General features: G+C 42.8%; 2 protein-coding genes across 7 annotated transcripts in view; both read left to right on the forward strand.

The window, feature by feature from the left end:
- Positions 1 to 12,661, forward strand: part of DAZAP1 (DAZ associated protein 1) — a 35,504-nt gene extending 22,843 nt beyond the window's left edge. For 4 of the 6 annotated variants that reach the window (XM_073324190.2, XM_073324191.2, XM_073324194.1 and 1 more), the window contains 5 exons: positions 3,156 to 3,309; positions 4,947 to 4,976; positions 5,488 to 5,628; positions 6,625 to 6,807; positions 11,662 to 12,661. In XM_073324190.2, coding sequence (XP_073180291.1) covers positions 3,156 to 3,309; positions 4,947 to 4,976; positions 5,488 to 5,628; positions 6,625 to 6,807; positions 11,662 to 11,834 — 681 coding nt within the window. In that variant the 3' untranslated portion in view covers positions 11,835 to 12,661. Of the gene's footprint in view, positions 1 to 3,155; positions 3,310 to 4,946; positions 4,977 to 5,487; positions 5,629 to 6,624; positions 6,808 to 9,130; positions 9,221 to 11,661 lie in introns of all 6 variants that reach the window. The other 2 variants (XM_073324192.2, XM_073324193.2) reach the window with 2 other exon arrangements.
- A 99-nt stretch (positions 12,662 to 12,760) lies between these two features.
- On the forward strand, positions 12,761 to 21,749 carry LOC140903234 (uncharacterized). The gene is made up of 2 exons (XM_073324196.2): positions 12,761 to 20,324; positions 20,914 to 21,749. The coding sequence occupies exons 1-2, from the start codon at positions 19,742 to 19,744 to the stop codon at positions 21,432 to 21,434; spliced, it is 1,104 nt and encodes a 367-aa protein (XP_073180297.1). The 5' UTR covers positions 12,761 to 19,741; the 3' UTR covers positions 21,435 to 21,749.
- The last annotated feature ends 1,320 nt before the right edge of the window (positions 21,750 to 23,069 follow it).

Below are 23,069 nucleotides of genomic sequence, written 5' to 3' on the forward strand. Positions count from 1 at the left end.
GGAACCTCTCCTTAACTTGTTGCCTATCCCATGAGAAGGAAACAGACCTTGAAGGCCTGAGTATTTTTGCAAGTTATTTAAACAGTTCAGATGAGCCTTTGACCATTATACAAGTAGCAAACTGCTCCATTTGAGCAGAATTTGTATCTGAATAAATTGACTATATGAATAGTCATGGTTTATGCACTGCTACGTGACTGCTCACTATTTTCCTTTTCAGCAGCAGGGATAGAAGTTAGTTTTAATTCTCATATGTTTGTAAATTGAGATCCCAGTGAAATCTCTGAGCTGTCTAAGGCTCGGTTTAACATACCACTCCTTCAGATGTGCATTTAATATTCGAATTTTGAGGCACTTTGAGGGGATCTGCCTTTATACTCTTAAACTTTAACCCCCGCAAAAAAGACCATAAAACATCATGAAGGATTGGTTTTTTAAAAATTGGGTCACTTACTGTGAAACTTTGATACGAACCCACATATTCTATATAGTATTTAACCACAATGCAGTTAAGTGACCTCTGGTTGTTTCATCTTCATACTGTGTTGTCAGCACAAGGAGGTTTGATAGGTGAGGGATTCCGCCTTTCTACTCCTTTTGATTGTATTAATCAAATGTGAACATTAAGATTCACCTGTGGAAAATCTAGAAGTAGATGAATAAGTAGTTCCTGAGAGAAATTCCTAAATCTTAATTATATTGTGAATACCACAGCTTCTGAAAGGGAAATTCTGGTAAAATTGAAAATATTTCCGCTTTATACAGCTTAACCTGAATTTGAAAACACAGATGTTAGAAGGCCGTTGAAAATCTACAGTGAAAAGTACCCAAAGAAACTTGCATCAAAACCAAAGGACTTTGTCATATTCCTTTAACTCAAACATTTTTCCATGTTGAATTTAAGATTTCTACAGCCTAGTAGCTCTCAGGCATTTCCTTAGCTGACAGGTAATGTGTTCTTGTGGGTTAGTGCAAAATTTGCATTGTTAAATTACAATGTTCTGTACAAAGTGCTTTAAAAAGTCACTGTTAAAGTTTAACTATTTAAAGCGTTACTACCCTATTTCGATACACTGAAACTATAGTCACATTGAGAAAAAGAATGGTTTACCAATTAATACAAATGAATTATCTACGTGAACACACTTTTGACCCAAATCTTGGAAGGAGGAACGAACATAACTTTCTTACTGTGAGTAGTTGAATCAATGCAGCTATTTACATGAGTAAAGTTGTGTGTTTTCAGGATTGGCACATTTATTTACTTATGTTATCCTCTGTGCATCTATTGCTTTTTCACTGATATTCCCTTAAACTTTGGAAGAACTACTTAAATTAGAGGACAGATTGCAAAGCAGTATGCCATTTATGAACAGAACCAAAGGATGCCACGGCTACTTTTTTATGGTTCTGTAAATCTGTGGCGAGCCTCCTGTAAATCTAAAACATGCACAAATATATGCAGTATTTTCCCAGGTTGCATGAAAGAAACCTAGGTAGTTCTTCCTCTTGTGTTTATAACTTTGGCCTTGAGCAGGTCTAGAATTCTCACCTTGATCCTAAAATTTGTTTGCATTAGGTTGTCCCAATCCCTAGTTTAGGCGTCTTAACACATCCAAATGCCAGTGTACAGGTTAATTAAATCTGCCATTTAGATAAATGTAACATTAGATAGTCCACCCCCTTCATTTATTATTAATAGACGCTTCAAGACTTTGAAATACATTTTTAATTCTCAAAAAAGGCTGAAGTGAATCTGCTTCCGTATGTTACTGAAAGAAAAAATTTAAAATTACGAGCAGGATTTTGCTTGTGTAAGCAGTAACCGAATTCCCTTCAGGAAAATGCGTTAAGGCTCATTAATTTGAATTCTTTGAGGAATTCCCTTGGTTCTTCTCTAGCAGGGCCTTCAGCTGACAGAGGTTTGGTTACTGTCATGTATAATGTCCTTGAGGCATCTTCAGAAGAAGGGGAGGGAGACCTTTGTCCTTGTGCTGTGCCAATTTCCTGTTTGTTCTCTAACATGAATGGTTTTAAGACCTAGCAGGAAGAATACTTTTATTTTCCGTACTACTCAGGCCCATTAGCGATTGAGGTTTATTTTCTTTGTACTCTGGCATCCACTAAAATTAATCGTAAAATAAAAAAATACTTTAATTCAGCATACATGAGTGCTGAGTGTTTCATTAAATCAGAAACTGGATTTTTTTGTTGAGAGGTTTATATTGAATGTGGAGCTTATTTGAAGTAGGTCAGATGCACTTGATGCCTGGGGCCCTAAGACATTTTATCTTTACATGAAATAAGTTAAGCACTGAGGCTTATTAACACTTTTAAAAACAGGAAGGTTTTTGTCACTGACTTAACACAGTATGAAGATTTGCTTCTTATTGACTCAACTGTCCATTTTTATTACTTGCATGTTTGTTTACTTTTTTGTTAGATGTAATGTAAGATTCTCTTATCACATCCATTCCCTCTGACATTGTTTGAGTTATTTGAGATTCTTTAAGCGTTAGCCTGGGGAAGGTAAGTCTTTATCTTCCATTAGACATTTAAATAAAACCTAAGTAAAAAACCAAACAAACGAATGTGTGTTTCTCAGGTATGAACAGAGCTGAAATTGCAGGTAGATGGGGTGGGTTTAAACTATAACTTCCAAATGAACCCCAATCATCCATAAATGTTAAAGCATTAGTACCCTTTTTCAGAGTGGACTCTTTGCTTGTAGAAAGATCTTTACTAAAATTGTTTTCTTCTTTGTAAATGTCACAGTGAACATTTAAAAAATAGTCTAAAGACTAAGTTAAAAAGATTGTGCCTATAAATTTTTAGCAAAGAGCCATTGTAAGAGGGTACTGCTGCTTTAAGATGAGCAAGCAAATGACTACTTAATATAATGGAACAGAAATTGTTTGTAGGACATGTTTTGCTTTAAATATATGTTGATATAGGACTTGTAATGTCTTACTATCGCATCTATTGTACCTGAGAAACATTTTTTAATTACTGGCCTAACTAGTTTTATAATTAAGTATTTAGACATAAGTCATAAGGTGCTAAGTGTAGTCTTAAGTGTAATTAAGGGTGTGTGTGAAGGGAAGGGGGGTGAACTAACCTACATCATCTCCTAAATGGCTAATCTGTTTGTTTAGGTGGAGGTAAAACGTGCAGAACCTCGTGATAGCAAAAGCCAAACTCCAGGGCCACCGGGTGCCAGCCAGTGGGGAAGCCGGATCATGCCAAGTGCTGCCAATGGCTGGGCAGGTCAGCCCCCTCCTACCTGGCAACAAGGATACAGCCCTCAAGGTAAATTTTCTTTTGGGGGTTTCAGAGACCCAGAGTCAAAGGTGTGATTCCTGTCTTCCTTAAAACTGGCAGTGTCTTTCACTAGCCATGGTTTTGTTACTGACCACATTTAACTTGCATTATTCTTTCAAAAGGTAACATCATCTCATTAGTGATACAGATACTTCCAAGTGGAGTGAAACCATCTATGCAATGATGTAATACAGTAGAGAACTAAAGTACTGTGCATCTGTTTTCCCCAATTCTGCTTGGGTTTTTCCTTAGTTTATTTTTTTCAGAATGATTTTTGTTACATGCTGCAGAAATCAGTGGGTCTTGCCAGCACAAGTTCTGTTTCCTCAACATCCCCCAGCCTGATTAAGTGGGGATCAGTACTGTGATTGGTGCTTCATCCATTCTTTTTAAGTGTGGGGAGCAGGAGTACCAAATCAGCATGTTCTTTTTACCTAGTAGTAGGGAGAAGTCAGGGAGAATTCCATGATTCTGCAGCTGTGGGAATGTGGGTGGCATGGGACCCGGATTCAAAATATTTATGGAACACAGATTTTCAAAGATGAAATCTGAAATGAGTTTCAAGAGAAACTACACGTGAAATATGAAGGAAAAACAGGCTATCTTGTGTCTTTGTATTTCATTACTTAGTGTAGCCTGGAAAAGTAACAAGCAGCTCTGGGGTTAATTGTTAGTGGTGATGCAGGGGAGCACTTAATGCTTATAATTTTCTTGATTTAGCTTGAGCCCTTTAGGGCTGGAAGGAGCAGATGCTTGTTTTAGTTTTGAATGCCATAAAAAAAAACCAACAAGATTTTGGAGATGGAATAAATGTGTTGAATTCATCTAAAGAATGTTTTCATGCCATATGAAGAAATGAGGTGGCATAATTGGTGGATGAATTAGTTGGGGATTGGTCCTGCTTTGAGCAGGGGGTTGGACTAGATGACCTCCTGAGGTCCCTTCCAACCCTGATATTCTATGATTCTATAATTGAGTCACATCTAACGAATATATAACCTGCCTTTCTCAGATATGAGAAATTATTACCATGGAGATAGGGGCTGGCGTCACCTTGTCCATTATGCCCCCTTAGGATGACTTACCATTTCCCCCTGGTGCTTATTTACTTGAAAGCTGCAGCTGAGGCTTTGACAGTCTGCATGGTTTTGCTAATCTGCAAACTCAGATTGAGAAACTAGATCACTTTCATCTTGGTTATTTGCAGGGAAAGGTATCATTATATCCGTCTGTGGGAGGGATTAAATGAAGAACTCTTAAATAAGTTAAACTTTCTACCTTCACACTGCAGCAAATATAAAATGAGGTTCCATGAGTCTAAAACACTTGAAATAGCTGAATGATAACTCTTATCAGCATTATATTTGAAACACCTTGTATCTATAGCTTCACCTTTGTAATCCTTAGTCTTTTTAAACAATGTTATGGAATTATTTTTAACACTAGAATATGCTCTGTTTGAACACTGAGTGTAATTTGAGTTTTGAGACTCCTGGACACTTCTTGCATTAGCTCTTTAATCAATGTAGAACACTGCTTTTTTCAGAATTGCATTGTATGCCATTTTTAATAGAACAGTTTCAATATATAAGTGGATAAACTATCATTCTGTTTCATTGTTTTAGGAATGTGGGTACCAGCTGGACAGGCAATTGGTAAGTAGGGAACAAAAGTTTCATTGTTTAGTGTATTGTAAACTGTAGAAAAGGCCAACTGGTAGTGCAGATGTAAATTGCATTTCAATGAGAATTGATGGTGGCTGTAAATTTCTCAAGTACAGTGCTTATAGGCCAGTTTTGAAACTAACTTTTGAGTTTGTATTGGAAAAAATATGGAGTGGGGGAACTGTTCTGTTCTTAACTATTCAGTGTTGGGAATTGGAATACACCCTTTTGCTGATAATGCAATTAAATTGATACTGGCCATCAAGAAATTAAATACGAAGAAGAGAAGTGTAGAGTTATTTACAGTCAGGGTTCTCTCAGCATTTCCCAATGTTCATATCCATAGATGGAGGGGGGAGAGTTTCCCAGAGTTTGGTTCCCAGTTACAGTAACAACTTCTTTGTTCTGTTTGGGGTAATTTTGACTTTGTATTAAAAAGTTGCTGTGCTGAATTTAGATGAAGGCACCGCTTGTTCTCACAACTCTGTACTGGATTTTCTAGGTGGGTATGGACCGCCTCCTCCAGGAAGAGGAGCCCCGCCTCCTCCACCACCTTTTACCTCATATATAGTTTCTACGCCTCCTGGAGGATTCCCACCTCCACAAGGGTTCCCACAGGGCTATGGCACCCCTCCACCATTTAGTAAGTGTCCTCTGTGAGTCTCGAACCAATGATGTGCCATTGAACACAAGAACGGGTTTTAGTCACTTCTGTTTGTCTTTATTTCGTGCCTTTCTATAAATTCAGTGGAGTCATTCACATTTGATCCACATGTGGATCCACTCAAGTATTTCTGTACTGTAACTAGAAATCAGTATATTTTCAGATCCTGTTTCTTTGAATCCATCCATCTTGATCATATTAGTAATACTCAGTAATACCATAACCTCTCAGTTTTTTGGTTTTGACTGAGGACTTTTACTTTTGACCTCCTCTTTTCTAGAATTGAGGTATTCGACATAGTAATACTACATGTTGAAGACTAGAGACACAGGCTCCCTTGAAAATTCTAGCCTAAGAAATTAGGCACCCTACTCTCATTGAATTTAAATGGGATTTGGGCACCTAACTCCTTTACATTCCTTTAAAATTCCTATGCACAATTGGGTTAAAACTGGCAGAAAGATGCCCTTAATTATCCAAAGTTTCTTGAACAGCCATTATGCACCTCTTAGTTCCGATTCTTATGCTTTGGGGAAGCAGCCTGTCCAGGATTTTTCAGTCTGTGGCTTTTGGCAACTTCCTTATTTGGATGGATGAAAGGCTTTTTGGAGGGGTGTCTCACCATGACTTTCCCTGCTCCCCCAATACACCTTTCGGTACCTGTGGCTACCTCTTCAGCTATTATTTGCTAGGTAAGATGGTTCAATTGCTGTTAAGCACATGCAGTCTGTGTAACAGGTGTAAGATTTCACATCTCTTAAATGACTTTAGTTGTGGATAGGATGACTGTCAAGAGATGGTTAAATCAATCCCTTTACTTCAGCTGCAGGCAACAAGTAGTAATCTCTTTTTTGTAGACACCTTACAAAGGGTTTACAACAAAATGTTAAATTACTCTGAAGCCAAGTGAAAAGTCCAAGTGCTTTTGGCCTCGTATCATGTCACAGATTTTATGCTCTGCCTCTTATTTATCAGGTTTTGGATATGGTGCTCCACCTCCTCCACCTGACCAGTTTGCCCCTCCTGGAGTACCCCCTCCACCTGCCACTCCTGGGGCAACACCACTAGCTTTCCCACCGCCACCACCACCATCTCAGGCAACTCAGGACATGAGCAAACCCCCAACTGCTCAGCCAGAATTCCCTTATAGCCAGTTTGGTAAGTAACTGCATATAAAATACACTCAGAGCGGCAACCTTTCCCCTCAGCCCCAAGGTTCTGCTTTCCTTTTATTCATAATGTTTTGGTGAAAAGTCACAGTTTCCAGGAGCAATGTATTAATGCTGACAGCATTTGTACTAATGGTGGGAATGCCAGCTACTGGCTCTCAAGGGCCCCCCAAAACATGCAGTACTCTGATATCACAGTATTGTTTCCTTCCTGCCCAGCCTGAAGTATTGCCCATTTCCTGAATCACTAAATAACTGGCTCTCTAGAGATCTGTGCGGTGGTAGGCTAAGTCACCACTTGCATTCCCCCAAATGCTCAAGTTTAAACTCTTTTTTGTTCAACTAACAATTTCACACTGCAAGGTGCTCAGTAGTTTGCTTCCTTTTCTGTTGAAATGTCTTGGTTAACACAGTAGCAGCCAAAGGGAATTCTGGTAATCTCACCTCAAGGAAGATACACTAGAATTGAACCAAAGCACAGTGAAAAGGGCACTGAAAATGGTTGAGTGATGGGGCTTGCATAAGAGGGTGGGCTCAGCATGGAGAATAATGATACTTAAAAGTAGTATCTCATTACTCTAGAGTAATGGGAATTGACTGAGACAAAAAACAATAAAGGGTATAGCGAAATCTGACCTGCATGCCCCTTTTGACCCTGTTTCATAAGACTGGTTGAAATTGATGCAGCTAATTTAAAACAAAAGCGGATACTTACTAGGGAAAACTTTATCAGTCTCTGGAACTCATTGCTGCAAGTAGGTGATAAAGAATGATTTAATAGGTAAGCTACAGTAAGACAAAATATGGGAAGTCAAAGTCTTGTGCTACTGGCTGAAAAGATGACTATTTGTAGAGATCAGGAAGGAGTTCTTTCATTTGACCCTTGCACCCAAGCCTTCCATGAGCAGCATTGCCCAATTAGCTGGGTGGGTGTGCCGCCTTCTTGATCACTGGCCATTGGTAACTTCTGAAGGCAGCATACTACACAAGGTGAGCCCAAGAATCAAGAATTTACACTCTGTCCCTGCATTTTAACCACTTTTCCCCTGTGTTTATGCATGCCTTACTAGTCCCATATAAAATACCTGCAGAAGCTGTTCATTACGAAATGTCTGCTCCATAAAGCTCTTTGAAAGGATTTTCTATAGTCCAAATAATCTGAAGTATAAGACTTCCGATAGGAGATCAGCTTTTCAGTTGTTCTTGACATGCATAAGGTGAGGGTGTTAGTTATGATGGGTTTAGTTAGAGATGTTCTTAAGCTTATGTCACAGACACAGTAGCTGGGATCGAAAGTTCCCCCAATTTGACTTCAGGTGGAAGATTTTCTTGTCTTGTCGGAAACGTGCCTTTGTTACATATGAGGGGAAACTTCTACTGATTAGAATAAAAACTGATACATACAAATTTATCTTGTCTCAGACTTGGTAGCCAAGTCTTTTAATACCAATAATTAAAATGGATCCAAACAGCAAAGGCGTAATTGATTATATATAAACTTTCCATACAGGGAATTCTGCTCTAAAGTTCCTGCTGCAAGACTTTTATGTAGTAACCTCCAATTATCATTTAAAAAACCTCACTACTCAGTTTAATTGCCTGACTTTCAAAACAATGTTGTGAGGGATAGTTGGGGTGTCTGGTGTAAGGAATATGTAGTACCAGCTGCATCTTGTATAAATCTTGGAGACATTTTTCCCCCAGCGAGTATCTGAAATGCTGGTTATGGTTAGTCCTTAGGGGTTAATGGTTTTTTTGGAAGGAGGAAGAGGGTTAGATAATGTTGTTAAATGCATTAGTGGGATTAATCTCTCTCACCCCAAAATTCATGCCAGAAAGCAAACTACTTCTGTGCAAGACTGCACTCACAGTATATGTACACAGCATTAGAAGTGTTCAACTTAGTGTATTACCACCCAAGTCAATAACCTCTTCATGTTTATAAAGCTATGTTTAAGATCTTTTTAACCTCTTTAAGATCTTTTGAACTTCATGTGTCATTTGCAATTCAGCTAGCAGCATTGGTATACAAAAGGCAGTTAACAAGTTTTTCATGTTTTCACTTAAATGCATAGAGTTTATAGACTTTAAAGAGGCATCAAAGTATTTAATCATTTTGGCATTTACAGATTAATCCTGGCTTCACAGCATCATAAATGCTGCTATGTTTACAGCTGAGATAAATGTAAACACTCTAGTAAATTAAACTCTAACAAGGGTGTGTCTCCCTCACCCCCCAAAAAAAAAATAATTATATCTCTGTACAGGGCTGTCTTGGGGTTAGTCACCCTGGTCTCCTCATTTCTTACTAGGGCTGGGTACCTATTCTCAAGACCCTTCAGGCTACGCGCCAATACTTTGTTTACACTCTTATGGTCAGGCTGAGCAGTGATATATCCTAGGTAGGTGGAGCCTATTTACAACCAATGCTCTTACTTTATCTGCATTTGGGAAATTAACTTTTATTTCTTGCAGGGTCTCTTCTCTTTGAGGGTGGGTGAGATAAGTATGGTGGCTTGGAAATGTTTGCTTTTTACAGTTCAAGGATAATCTAGTTTAAATATCTGTTAGTTGGCATAAGTAAAAATGCGTCGTTGGAATATGGCTGCTCTGCTGTTCGCTTTCCCAAGATCTTGCATTGGCAAGACTTAAAATTGTCTTGTGTAAGCAAATTGCATTTAGTTACCCTAAGCAACAGAGTCAATATCCCCTGCTACTGTTGACACGACTGACTTAGAATCCAGGTCACTCGGGAGCAGTGAATCAGCTGTGTGTCGCTTTTGGAAGTGACAATGCAGACCAATGGTGGGATAGTTCGCTAGAGGAGAGAACAGTGCCCAAAAAAAACAACAGCTGTTGGTTTGACTGCTGGATTCCTTTGTGGCCAACAAACCAGCAGAGCTCTAGTTTTCTTAACTTTTCACTGCAAGCCACAGTGCTGCTGAGAGTAACGTGATTATCTTCACTCCGAACCCCAACCCTTGGCATTAAATTAATGCATTTAAGATTGCCTACTGATCTTTGTGTCAAAAATGGCTGAATTAGCAGCTTGAGAAATCTTCAAACGGGGAAGCCCATGGTAGTACTGTTGGGTTCATTAGTGGTAGTAAGTCCTGTGAGACAGGCAGAGCTTGAAATTGAAATACTGAAGAGATGCCAAGAGACTGTTGCTTTGGATTAGCAGAGTTAAACCTGCTTTAACCCTGTGCAGAAAAAAATTTGACTCAGAGATCCACTGAGTAGTTACAGGATTCTTAACAGGGCTGTCTTGCATAGTGGAATTTCACGTTGATGCCATTGTAGTGACTGACAGTTGTATTTTAATCACTAGAAAGTTTCTGTTAGATTTCTTAACTTCTTTTAGTAAGTTACTGTTAATACACATCCATTTGCCTTCCAGGAATTTAGTTTTTTCCTCCAAATTGAAAGGTGGTCTCTGTCTCCTCTGTCATCCTGCTTACTCTAAACCTGTTGCTCCAAAATCTCTGACCTCTGCTCCAGATTATGTTGCAGTATGGAGGTTACAATCTCATTGACAAGGCAGGAGGAAGATTTGGTAGGAGGTAGAAGTCTCCTGATTCCGTAGTTACCTTTATGATCTCTGCAGAGAAAGGAAGCTAGTTGTTACACAGTCAGAAAGATACTGATTTACAGAATAAATTAGCATAAAGTTCACAGAGGGACAGCTCACTTTTAGTTTTAAAATGAGTAAGTCTGGTGAAACAGTTTAGACTAACTCAGTGGTTGTGTTAGTATGAATAGCAAGGGTACACAGAACGGATGGCTATTCCAGTATAACTATTTATCTGTTGCTTCTGTGTTTTTGCTACATTGGAAATATAGTCTGCCTGCTTAAGTTATGTGGGAAGCTGATGATAAAATGGCTTTTGCTATTCTTTTGAGCTGTCTTTGAGAAGAAACGTGCCACACCATTTGCTTATTTAAGCTGGTTCTGTGCAACGAGTTAACGGCAGGGTAGAGTGTTGGGTCTGGATGGCAATTAGCTGAAGTCCCTTTTTAACCACATAATGTGGGCAGTAGAAGCAATAACAAGCTTCCTGATTCTGGCCTGTGGATCTGATGGAAGTTTATGGGAGTCCAGTCACCACATCCTTTGAAAGGGACACTGTCAACTTGGGTTTTTTAATTCACAATTTCAGAAAATTCCAGTTTCTGATGCAACCGTCGTCTTAAAAACAATACATTCAGAGCCTAGTATTTAAAACTCCTTTTTAAAGCAATTTCCTAGGGTTATCTTATAGGGTTCTTTTCAGCAAAGGAAAACTTGACTATACACAGGAAACTAAAATTGGCTGAACACAAAAACAGAAAATCACAATCTTTCACTAACTCCTTTCAGTTAGAAACATCAGCTATAGTAACTATCAGCTTTTCAGACAGATGTTTCCCCATTAATTTTCTCTACCTCTGCTGAAACTGACAGAATGCTAGTTTTGCTAATATGAACACTTATCCATTATGGACTAATAGATACTACCAACCCACTTTACATAAGCCTCTGAACAGCAGTAGCATGACATTTTGGTCACCACCAGCCTGGGTAAGATTTGATAGAGAGTGAAAAGCACTATCTCCAATTAGGCATTCAGTCCCCCTCCTCTCTGCCTTTTGTCATTACCTGTATTTTCTACATGTAAATCCAAATAACTTGGTCAAATGTAAAAGCAACTATCATCTGGGTGTTAGATCAGCACATCACTGTGTGTTCATAGGGCTGTGCATTGGTATGTGTGGCATCAGTTTTCAGTTGGTGCTGCACCTCTATCTTTGAGCTTGTGGACTGTAATAGAAGCTTACTGCAGACTTTTCCTCTTCTTCCCAGGTTATGGACAAGACTTGAGTGGTTTTGGACAAGGTTTCTCTGACCCTAGCCAGCAGCCCCCCTCCTATGGAGGCCCCTCGGTGCCACCATCAAGTGGCCCACCTGCAGGAGGAAGTGGTTTTGGACGAGGACAGAACCATAATGTGCAAGGATTTCACCCCTACAGACGCTAGCACATGCTGGCAATCAGGGAATCCTGTCCACAGTGGGATATCTGGTAGCAGCTGAAGCCGGGAATCCCAGACTTCTGAACTTGTGACAATCACATACTTGATGGAGGAAAAATCTAACAACATTGGGGGAGGGGAATGGGAGAGGGGATGGCTTTTGAAGGCAACGCTGTGGGTGTTTGGACTGCAGGTTTTAAATATATTCCTTTCTCTAACCCATCAGCACAAATAAAGAAAATGTCACTGGTTCAAACTACAGGGTTTTAAAAATGTCTTCAGCTTTAATTCAAAACTTCAGGTTTCTTTTTTTGAAATTATTTTTCCTGAGCCTTTGTTTTACCGTATATTGTAAACTTTTATGTTTAAAGAAAAATATATACATTTACAGATTGTGAAATTTTTAAGAGAAATTTTCTACTATGTATGCTGGCTTATTTTTTAATTTAAAACAGGGTTTCCGTTAGCAATGTTGGAAGTGATGGTCAGTTTCAACCCCTTTACTTCAAACATAGTGGTGGGGCAGTTGGTCCAGAAACTCTGGGAGTTAGAAGAAGAAATCTACTGAGTGTATTTTGCTTTTGTTACCTGACAGTATAGAACTGGTAACAATGCAGGTGCAGACTTGTTGATGCACAGAGTCACTTATGAAGTACAGCATTTAAATCTGTGCTTCAAACTCTTTAAAATCCTCTGTGGATTTCATTAGGGGTTAACGGAGGCCTTGTTAAGATGTAGATTTCCCTCAGGCAAAAGGTTTAGGTGCATTTTGCACTAACCAGTGATTACCCCTGGTTTGAATAAAGAGAAGTACATTTGGATTAGAAACATAAGCCTGTCTCCATTTTTTTTTCTTACAAATTTTTCCATGTGAATTGGGTTCTCATGAAAGTTGCCATATTGACAGCCCTGGAAAAGAAATCCTTGTGGGTAGAGCGTCAGTGCACCCTTACCCACACTTTTTGCCCTGTGCCTCAACCAGGATCTTTAGGTACTGCCTAGAAGTGAAAGCATAATGCGCTCTTCATGCCCTTTTAGCCCTTAATGCAAGTGATATGATTGGATTGATGTAGGATCTGGACTGAGACCATTCAATTAATTTCATAGGCTACTGAAGAACCTCAGTAGCTTTAAGAAAAGGAGTACTTGTGGCACCTTAGAGACTAACCAGTTTATTTGAGCATAAGCTTTCGTGAGCTACAGCTCACTTCATCGGATGCATAAAGTGGAAAATGCAGTGAGGATGTTTTATACACACAGACCATGAAAAAATGGGTGTTTATCACTTCAAAAGGTTTTCTCTCTCCACCCCACTCTCCTGCTGGTAATAGCTTATCTAAAGTGATCACTCTCCTTACAATGTGTGTGATAATCAAGGTGGGCCATTTCCAGCACAAATCCAGGGTTTAACAATCCGATGAAGTGAGCTGTAGCTCACGAAAGCTCATGCTCAAATAAATTGATTAGTCTCTAAGGTGCCACAAGTCCTCCTTTTCTTTTTGCGAATACAGACTAACACGGCTGCTACTCTGAAACCTGTCATAAGCTTTAGGTCCACACCAGACTGATCTCGAGTTGAACTGGTAATCTACAGTTGAAAGACTCAATGTACCATTATGAGTCTCCAAAACCCTCTTCTGTCTCTTACATGTGCATGACTATAAGCAGGAATTGATGCATTACGGAGCACTAGCACATTAAATCAGTGATCTGCTTTAGTCTAGAATTAAAGATGGGTTAAGTTTCAAGATTATCAGGCTGCAAAGTAATCTTAAACCCTAAATGTAGCATGTAAACATATTCAAGCTCTCAATTTAAGAGGTGAGGTCAAAGTACATAAATGTCTAACAGAAGAATATATCCATCTCAAAGAAGAGGGTGGGACTAACTCCTCTAAGATTTGGCATTCAGTTATATATAAAATATATATAAAAGCAGTGGCAATATATATATTTTCCCATATGTCCTCATACAAGTCCAGGGAGTGTTACCTCCCCATATCAAGGATCTGATCTATGAAAAAATCCTTCACTGCATAATTCCTCTGGAATCAGCTTTGTGCTGGTTTGAGCAGTGATAGAGGATTAAACTCCAATTGGTTGCAAATTGCTATGTGAGCTAGCTGCTTTATTCAAGAAAGTGCTTCAGGGGCAGGTCTTAGGGAGCTAATGAACTGTGTTATCACCTTCACAGAGCTGGGTTCATATTTGGTTCAGAGTGCAAACTAAACTCGTTTGAACTTGTAGGCTTGCGTGACACTTCATCAACACGTCCAAAATATACCACAGATCTACTCCTACATCAGCCACTCCCACTATGCCCAGATCCTCTCCAAACCCATTCATTGGCTTCCCCTGAACCTCTGTGTCAAATTTAAGCTCCTTGTTCTTACCTTCAAACCCCTGCATAACTTGGCTTCTACCTACCTCTTTGCAAGTAACTAAACAGCCCCAACTTGCTTTTTCTTTCTTCCATGCAGCCTCCTGTTCTGAGGAGCTCCCTCCAACCTGAATTTCCAGTGCCTCTGCTAAGTCCTGTAAACACTTTATTTGGCCTGTAAATCTTAGTGTTAAAACACAGAACTAACCTTCCAGCACCAGCGCTGCTCTGTTGCTATGTGATATCCTTCGACTTTCCATCTTTTGTCTGCTGATTGTGTAGATTGCAAAGCCGGGGCTTGGTCCCTTGTCTGTGCATGTCTAGTTCCAACTTGCTTTTAGCGTTGTCACCATTTTTACCGCAGAGACAACTGGTACATCCGGGGAAGGCTATGGGTCAGAATTGTAGAGACTGGATGAATTAGGTGCAAGCTTCTGAACACAATATAGTTCTATTAATGCTGGAAAATTCCACTCGCAGCATTTCCCATCTCTGCTGCTACCTGCTGTATGAGAGTTATGCTTGTAATCTCAGTACAAATATAACAAACTGTGTGACACTTACGTAGGGAGGAGACAGTTCAAGGAACTCAAACTAAGCCCTTGTGTGTGTCTGTATTTAATTTGGATGCTAGCACTGCCCTCTGATCCCATCTTTAAATGTCACTTGACCATAACTTGACCATAACTCTTTAAAAAAAAAAAAAGAAAAGAAAAAAAAAAGAAGCTAAATTCTGGATTGTCTTTGCTTTGTTTGAACACTCAGCCTTTCTGCTTCTTACACCCAACCACTGCTTCTTGTTCTCCAGCCTCAACTGTTCACCTCTGATACTCCTAGGCTCTGAATCAAGAGTCCACTAGCTTCTGCTAACTCCAGGCCTGGCACTTAGTCGAGCGTTGATAATTCTGGGGTAGAGTTAGCTTTTTTCTTTTTTTTTAAATGGGTGAGGCAAGCAGAAAAAAGTTAAACTGGGATTTTAAATGGTAGGATAGATGCAGAGTGAACAGAGACTCTCCTAGTTGAATAGATAATGCATTGAGAGGTTAACCCCGATTTCTGCCCTCTCCAGAGAAGAATGGTGATTGTAGCCCCCTCCGCACCTTCTGTTGAGCCCCCAGTTTTGCAAAAGGAAAAACTGGAGTGACCATGTGAAGCAGGTTCCTCTGCAATTTCTGGCTGTTCTTGGGGCTGGTAAATTAGTTTCTATAGTGGATTCATTTACACTGATTCTCAGTGCTAAAGCATGGTCTCTGGATGTTAAACAGCTTGTGTTTAAATTGTCCAATCACTGTTAAATGGGGAGGGAAAGCAGATTTTGCAGTGGCACTGTGCTCCTGTTGTGTTAGTGTCACAAATGCCACCTCAGCAGCAAGGCAGGCACTGGCAGAAGAGGAACCGCAAAGCTTAAAGCAAAAAACTGCATTGTGGCCAGCGATCTGAATGGAAGGATTTTACATTTGCTCATTTAAACCAAAGCAAAGAGTAAAATCCTAGGAGTCTGACTTGAAAGCATTGTACGCTCATGTTGCATTGGTGTAACTGACTGCAACAAGGGGCAGGATAATGGAGAATATCTTAACTCTTCTTTATTTATGCTTTTCATCTTGTATTTCGTGCAGCTTGAATGTTCAAGCTTGACTGGATGTGTTGAATTTCTAGACCGGGTTTGCTTTTCAGTTCTCCTGCACTTCAGCTGTTTGGAATTGCAACATGGCAGGGGAACGTTTTAAATGGTTGCACAGGTTTTGTTTAATAAACCATTAAATCTGTTTGAAGTGCAACTGTGCCCAGCAACAGAAACTGAATCAACCCGTGCTAAGAGCTGAGCCAGCATTTGTCGGCAGCACCTTGGCCTAACACTTGTGTGAATCATCTCACAAAGCATAGCGGGCTGGAGGCTCTCCAAATTCTGTGAGCAAGAGAGAAATGACCCAGCGATGGTATTGGAGGAACAGTTCTATTAGGAAATCTGATCTTGGGCATGTCTTCACTGCACTTAACTCAGGGGTTTGGCAGTTGGGTCTAGACTAGTGAAAGCCCTATCTGACTTCTGGGGGCATGTCCCATAGTTCTCTGTGCTGCTGCAGCAGTAAACTGAGATGCTTTGTGATTCTTCCCCAGTGAATTGCAGGGGACACTCTTGTCTGTTCTGGGCACCTGGAGGGAATTGTGGGAAGGCATTGGAGGACTATCTGTACTTGAGTGATCTGGCCTCATCCAAACTAAAAGTGGGTGAGGACCAATCTGAGTGAAAGCAGCACCCAAGTTCTAATCCATGTCCCCAGCTAGCCTGGGTTCAGAGCACCACCAAATTCAGGTGAGAGGGTGTTGTGTGTGGATTGGAGAGGGCTTAGGGGCAACATCTGACTAAGAACCCAGGTTAACTCTGACTTGAAGACATACCTCATGTGTGAGACAAATTTATGTACATCTGTGTCTCTGCTCCCTAGATGAGTGGAAAAAGGACAGACAGTTTTATGGTGCCACTGCTGGGAAGCAAGGAGGCAGCAGTTCTGAAACCCATATAAATCTCAGCCTTGCTGCCTCCCTTAGGTTTTCTTTGCCACCTCATCTTGGAAGCACAGAGGCATTGCCTCATCTTTCCTGCTCTCTCCCTCCATCTGGACTAAGAAAGGACTAGGAGACAAGAAAAAAAGAAGAGTAAGGAGAGAAGCCAGACGCCTGAGATTTCTGCTTCAGCCCAGGGGAGAGGATAAAAAGCAAAGCTCCTAGCTCTGAAGCGGAGCATCCTTCTTCATAGGGGTCTCAGCTGGGGCCAGCCATTTAATCAGACATACTTCCCACCTGAAAATGGCCAAGTGGTCTCCTTCTTCTGAAAGGTGGCTACTTGTGTACCTGGGACTAGCACCCTGCCTAAGCCTTCTGCTTTGCTTCATAGCCTACTCAGCTATGCAGCAGCTTCTCTGCCTCCACCTGGACCTCATGTCTTGTTCTGGTAAGTCCTGCACTGGTGGGGATTTCTTTTGCCTGCCCCCCAAATAGCCTCTTGCCCTTTCTCAGTGGGGATTCCCCTCAACCATCTGCTCCTCATCACCTGCTTTTGCTCCAATTTCTGCAGCCTCTTCATCTTCCTGGGATTCCATCCACTCCTTGTCACCCTCCCAAAACTCACCCCTGTCCAAGCAGCTATATGGTTGGTGTGTAAGCATAAGGACTCAAAATCACCTGACAGCCTTGCTCCCAGCCCCTGGCATAGAGAGCAAATTGTAAGCATAGCCAGTGTGTACTGTGATTATGACTATTTGCTGCTTCCCAGGGCCTAGAGGGAGCTATGAAAAGCAGAGCATAAATTAGAGCAGCCCTGAGGCTGCTCTAACTTACACCAAGGGGGCAGGCAGGGCCTCAGGGTACTCAGAACATGGGGAGACCGCAGGTGAAACAGTTGCTCTTCCCTTCATATCCCCAAGTACAGGAATGGAGTAATTGAGAATTGGTCCCGTTGTGCTATGTTAGATCACTCAGGTTTTATTGAGCCACTGTCATTCAAAATGAAACTATCAAATAGCCTTCTGTAATTTTTCTTTTTTATCTTAAAATGAATTTGGTTAATAACGCTCACAAGGACTCAAATCTATATTCTAGCCAAACAACTAGAATCAAACAGGGATTTTTTTTCTGTGAGAAATGTTGATGAAAATGGAGGGAAACAGTTTTTATGTTTCTCAAACTTTTTCAGCTTTTCTTTGAACAAACAAATTGAAACCTGAACAGTTTTCCATTTTAAACTATTTTTTCCTCCAAAAATTGTAATTTGACCGAAATGGACGCTTTCCCATGAAAATTTCCATTTAGCCAGTAAGGCATTTTTCTGTTAAAAAATGCTTTTTAACAGAAAAATTTTGATCAGCTCCTAACCCAACTTATGAACTTATGCAAAGCATGGGCCGGGTAAATGGTTTGTAGAAACTGCTTAGCCAATACCTAATTCCACACTACTTTTGCCCTCGTTCTCACACTTAACTTTATCATTCAGGTTTTACAACACCCAAAAAGCATTGGTTCCTGATCTCAGTCTCCTGTTATTGGACATTTCCCCATCTCCTTCCCAAGTTGATGGGGAGTGGTTCCAATATTTGTTTCTGGTATGGGCACATGTCTGATCTAAAGTATCTTCTGTGCCACAGGATCCCCAGGCACCATTGAATTGCAGCCATCTCTGGGGTGGGTGAAAGGCGACAGCCAGGACTGACCTACAGTCTAGGGGCGTCTCCTAAAACTTGGGAAATGCCTACTTTGAAACCCACTTCCAGCAAAAACCCCATAAGGTTTGGGCCAGGATCTGTGGGGGCCTAGGGCTGGCCTAGGTGGGTGAATACTTGGCAGGTGGCAGCTACCTCGGGCATGATGGATTGCAGGTGGGGCATGAAGAGCCAGCGCACAGCCCCTACCTCCAGGTAGTGGACAGATGGCAGACCTCTCAAGTGTGTTTGCTTGGATTGAGGTCAAGGGGTCAAACATCCCCAGCATGGAATTGTGGCTGGTGGGGCATCTACGTCTGGGGCAGAAGCCAGGCAGGTATGATGGTGGGACAGAGCACCAGGAAGCAGTTAGGGGGATTGGGAGACCTGTTGTTACCTGTTGTGGCAGGTTGAGCTGGATGAGGACCTGCATGTGGATGGGGCATGCCACAGGGCCCTGGGCATCTACCCAGAGTAGGTGCCCAGGGTAGCCACCTTGGGAAGTAGCCTATGCCAACTGGGGGCTGTGCTCAGCTTGGGGCTAGGCTAGGTGGGTGCCCAGAGGGGACTGGGGTAAGCGGGTGCCTGGAGTAGGGTGGAGGAATAAGTAGGGTTGCCAACAGTCCCTTATTTTTTCGTATCTGTGCTGTGTGCTGCAAGAAATACCCTGGTACAGGTAGCTGAATGCTGGTTGTGATCGGGGGTTGGACTAGATGACCTCCTGAGGTCCCTTCCAACCCTGATATTCTATGATTAGTATTAATAATAATAAATACTGGGAGGAGGAGTGGGGCAGGGGTGCTAAGAAAACAGCCCCAAGCATTGCTAACCAAGTGTGGGAAGGGGGATAGGGCAGAGGAGATGGGGCCAGCCAGGTGAGACCGTAGGGTTGGCCTGGGGTAAGGAGGTGCCCTAGAAATAGACAGGTGAGCCATGAAGCTGATGGCACCCCACGTGCTGCGCCAGCAGGGATGAGTAAGCCCTGGTCTACACTAGGACTTTAGGTCGAATTTAGCAGCGTTAAATCGATGTAAACCTGCACCCGTCCACCCAATGAAGCCCTTTATTTAGACTTAAAGGGCTCTTAAAATCGATTTCCTTACTCCACCCCTGACAAGTGGATTAGCGCTTAAATCGACGTTGCCGGCTCGAATTTGGGGTACTGTGGACACAATTCGATGGTATTGGCCTCCGGGAGCTATCCCAGAGTGCTCCATTATGACCGCTCTGGACAGCACTCTCAACTCAGATGCACTGGCCAGGTAGACAGGAAAAGAACCGCGAACTTTTGAATCTCATTTCCTGTTTGGCCAGCGTGGCAAGCTGCAGGTGACCATGCAGAGCTCATCAGCACAGGTGACCATGATGGAGTCCCAGAATCGCAAAAGAGCTCCAGCATGGACCGAACGGGAGGTACGGGATCTGATTGCTGTTTGGGGAGAGGAATCCGTGCTATCAGAACTCCGTTCCAGTTTTCGAAATGCCAAAACCTTTGTCAAAATCTCCCAGGGCATGAAGGACAGAGGCCATAACAGGGACCCAAAGCAGTGCCGCGTGAAACTGAAGGAGCTGAGGCAAGCCTACCAGAAAACCAGAGAGGCGAACAGCTGCTCTGGGTCAGAGCCCCAAACATGCCGCTTCTATGAGGAGCTGCATGCCATTTTAGGGGGTTCAGCCACCACTACCCCAGCCGTATTGTTTGACTCCTTCAATGGAGATGGAGGCAATACGGAAGCAGGTTTTGGGGACGAAGAAGATGATGATGAGGAGGAGGTTGTAGATAGCTCACAGCAAGCAAGCAGAGAAACCGGTTTTCCCGACAGCCAGGAACTGTTTCTCACCCTAGACCTGGAGCCAGTACCCCCCGAACCCACCCAAGGCTGCCTCCTGGACCCAGCAGGCGGAGAAGGGACCTCTGGTAAGTGTATCTTTTAAAATACTATACATGGTTTAAAAGCAAGCATGTGAAAGGATTACTTTGCCCTGGCATTTGCGGTTCTCCTAGATGTAGTCCTAAAGCCTTTGCAAAAGGTTTCTGGGGAGGGCAGCCTTATTGCGTCCTTCATGGTAGGACACTTTACCACTCCAGGCCAGTAACACGTACTCGGGAATCATTGTAGAACAAAGCATTGCAGTGTATGTTTGCTGGCATTCAAACAACATCCGTTCTTTATCTCTCTGTGTTATCCTCAGGAGAGTGAGATATAATTCATGGTCACCTGGTTGAAATAGAGTGCTTTTCTTCAGGGGACACTCAGAGGAGCCCATTCCTGCTGGGCTGTTTGCCTGTGGCTAAACAGAAATGTTCCCCGCTGTTAGCCACAGGGAGGGGGGAAGGTTGAGGGGGTAGTCACGCGGTGGGAGGAGGCAAAATGCGACCTTGTAACGAAAGCACATGTGCTATGTATGTAATGTTAACAGCAAGGTTTTACCCTGAAAGAGTGTAGCCACTGTTTTATAAAATGTGTCTTTTTAAATACCGCTGTCCCTTTTTTTTTCTCCACCAGCTGCATGTGTTTCAATGATCACAGGATCTTCTCCTTCCCAGAGGCTAGTGAAGCTTAGAAAGAAAAAAAAACACACTCGCGATGAAATGTTCTCCGAGCTCATGCTGTCCTCCCACACTGACAGAGCACAGATGAATGCGTGGAGGCAAATAAAGTCAGAGTGCAGGAAAGCACAAAATGACCGGGAGGAGAGGTGGCGGGCTGAAGAGAGTAAGTGGCGGGCTGAAGACAGGGCTGAAGCTCAAATGTGGCGGCAGCGTGATGAGAGGAGGCAGGATTCAATGCTGAGGCTGCTGCACGACCAAACCAGTATGCTCCAGTGTATGGTTGAGCTGCAGCAAAGGCAGCTGGAGCACAGACTGCCACTGCTGCCCCTCTGTAACCAACCGCCCTCCTCCCCAAGTTCCATAGCCTCCACACCCAGACGCCCAAGAACGCGGTGGGGGGGCCTCCGGCCAACCAGCCACTCCACCACAGAGGATTGCCCAAAAAAAAGAAGGCTGTCATTCAATAAATTTTAAAGTTGTAAACTTTTAAAGTGCTGTGCTTAAAGTGCTGTGTGGCATTTTCCTTCCCTCCTCCACCACCCCTCCTGGGCTACCTTGGTAGACATCCACCTATTTGTGTGATGAATGAATAAAGAATGCATGAATGTGAAGCAACAATGACTTTATTGCCTCTGCAAGCGGTGATTGAAGGGAGGAGGGGCGGGTGGTTAGCTTACAGGGAAGTAGAGTGAACCAAGGGGCGGGGGGTTTCATCAAGGAGAAACAAACAGAACTTTCACACCATAGCCTGGCCAGTCATGAAACTGGTTTTCAAAGCTTCTCTGATGCGTACCGCGCCCTCCTGTGCTCTTCTAACCGCCCTGGTGTCTGGCTGCGCGTAACCAGCAGCCAGGCGATTTGCCTCAACCTCCCACCCCGCCATAAACGTCTTCCCCTTACTCTCACAGATATTGTGGAGCACACAGCAAGCAATAATAACAGTGGGAATATTGGTTTCGCTGAGGTCTAAGCGAGTCAGTAAACTGCGCCAGCGCGCCTTTAAACGTCCAAATGCACATTCTACCACCATTCTGCACTTGCTCAGCCTGTAGTTGAACAGCTCCTGACTACTGTCCAGGCTGCCTGTGTACGGCTTCATGAGCCATGGCATTAAGGGGTAGGCTGGGTCCCCAAGGATACATATAGGCATTTCAACATCCCCAACAGTTATTTTCTGGTCTGGGAATGAAGTCCCTTCCTGCAGCTTTTGAAACAGACCAGAGTTCCTGAAGATGCGAGCATCATGCACCTTTCCCGGCCATCCCACGTTGATGTTGGTGAAACGTCCCTTGTGATCCACCAGAGCTTGCAGCACTATTGAAAAGTACCCCTTGCGGTTTATGTACTCGGTGGCTTGGTGCTCCGGTGCCAAGATAGGGATATGGGTTCCGTCTATAGCCCCACCACAGTTGGGGAATCCCATTGCAGCAAAGCCATCCACTATGACCTGCACATTTCCCAGGGTCACTACCCTTGATATCAGCAGATCTTTGATTGCGTGGGCTACTTGCATCACAGCAGCCCCCACAGTAGATTTGCCCACTCCAAATTGATTCCCAACTGACCAGTAGCTGTCTGGCGTTGCAAGCTTCCACAGGGCTATCGCCACTCGCTTCTCAACTGTGAGGGCTGCTCTTATCTTGGTATTCATGCGCCTCAGGGCAGGGGAAAGCAAGTCACAAAGTTCCATGAAAGTGCCCTTACGCATGCGAAAGTTTCGCAGCCACTGGGAATCGTCCCAGACCTGCAACACGATGCGGTCCCACCAGTCTGTGCTTGTTTCCCGAGCCCAGAATCGGCGTTCCACAGCATGAACCTGCCCCATTAGCACCATGATGCATGCATTGGCAGGGCCCATGCTTTCAGAGAAATCTGTGTCCATGTCCTGATCACTCACGTGACCGCGCTGACGTCGCCTCCTTGCCCGGTATCGCTTTGCCAGGTTCTGGTGCTGCATATACTGCTGGATAATGCGTGTGGTGTTTAATGTGCTCCTAATTGCCAAAGTGAGCTGAGCGGCCTCCATGCTTGCCTTGGTATGGCGTCCGCACGGAAAAAAGGCGCGGAACGATTGTCTGCCGTTGCTCTGATGGAGGGAGGGGCGACTGA

Source organism: Lepidochelys kempii, chromosome 25, assembly GCF_965140285.1.
Source record: "Lepidochelys kempii isolate rLepKem1 chromosome 25, rLepKem1.hap1, whole genome shotgun sequence".
Classification (NCBI taxonomy): domain Eukaryota; kingdom Metazoa; phylum Chordata; order Testudines; family Cheloniidae; genus Lepidochelys; species Lepidochelys kempii.

Bases quoted from the DNA above. Each gene is read 5' to 3' on its own strand.
- LOC140903234 (XM_073324196.2), top strand. From the start codon at position 19,742: ATGCAGAGCTCATCAGCACAGGTGACCATGATGGAGTCCCAGAATCGC. The intron at 20,325-20,913 runs GTAAGTGTATCT...TTTCTCCACCAG, and splicing joins AGGCGGAGAAGGGACCTCTG to CTGCATGTGTTTCAATGATC.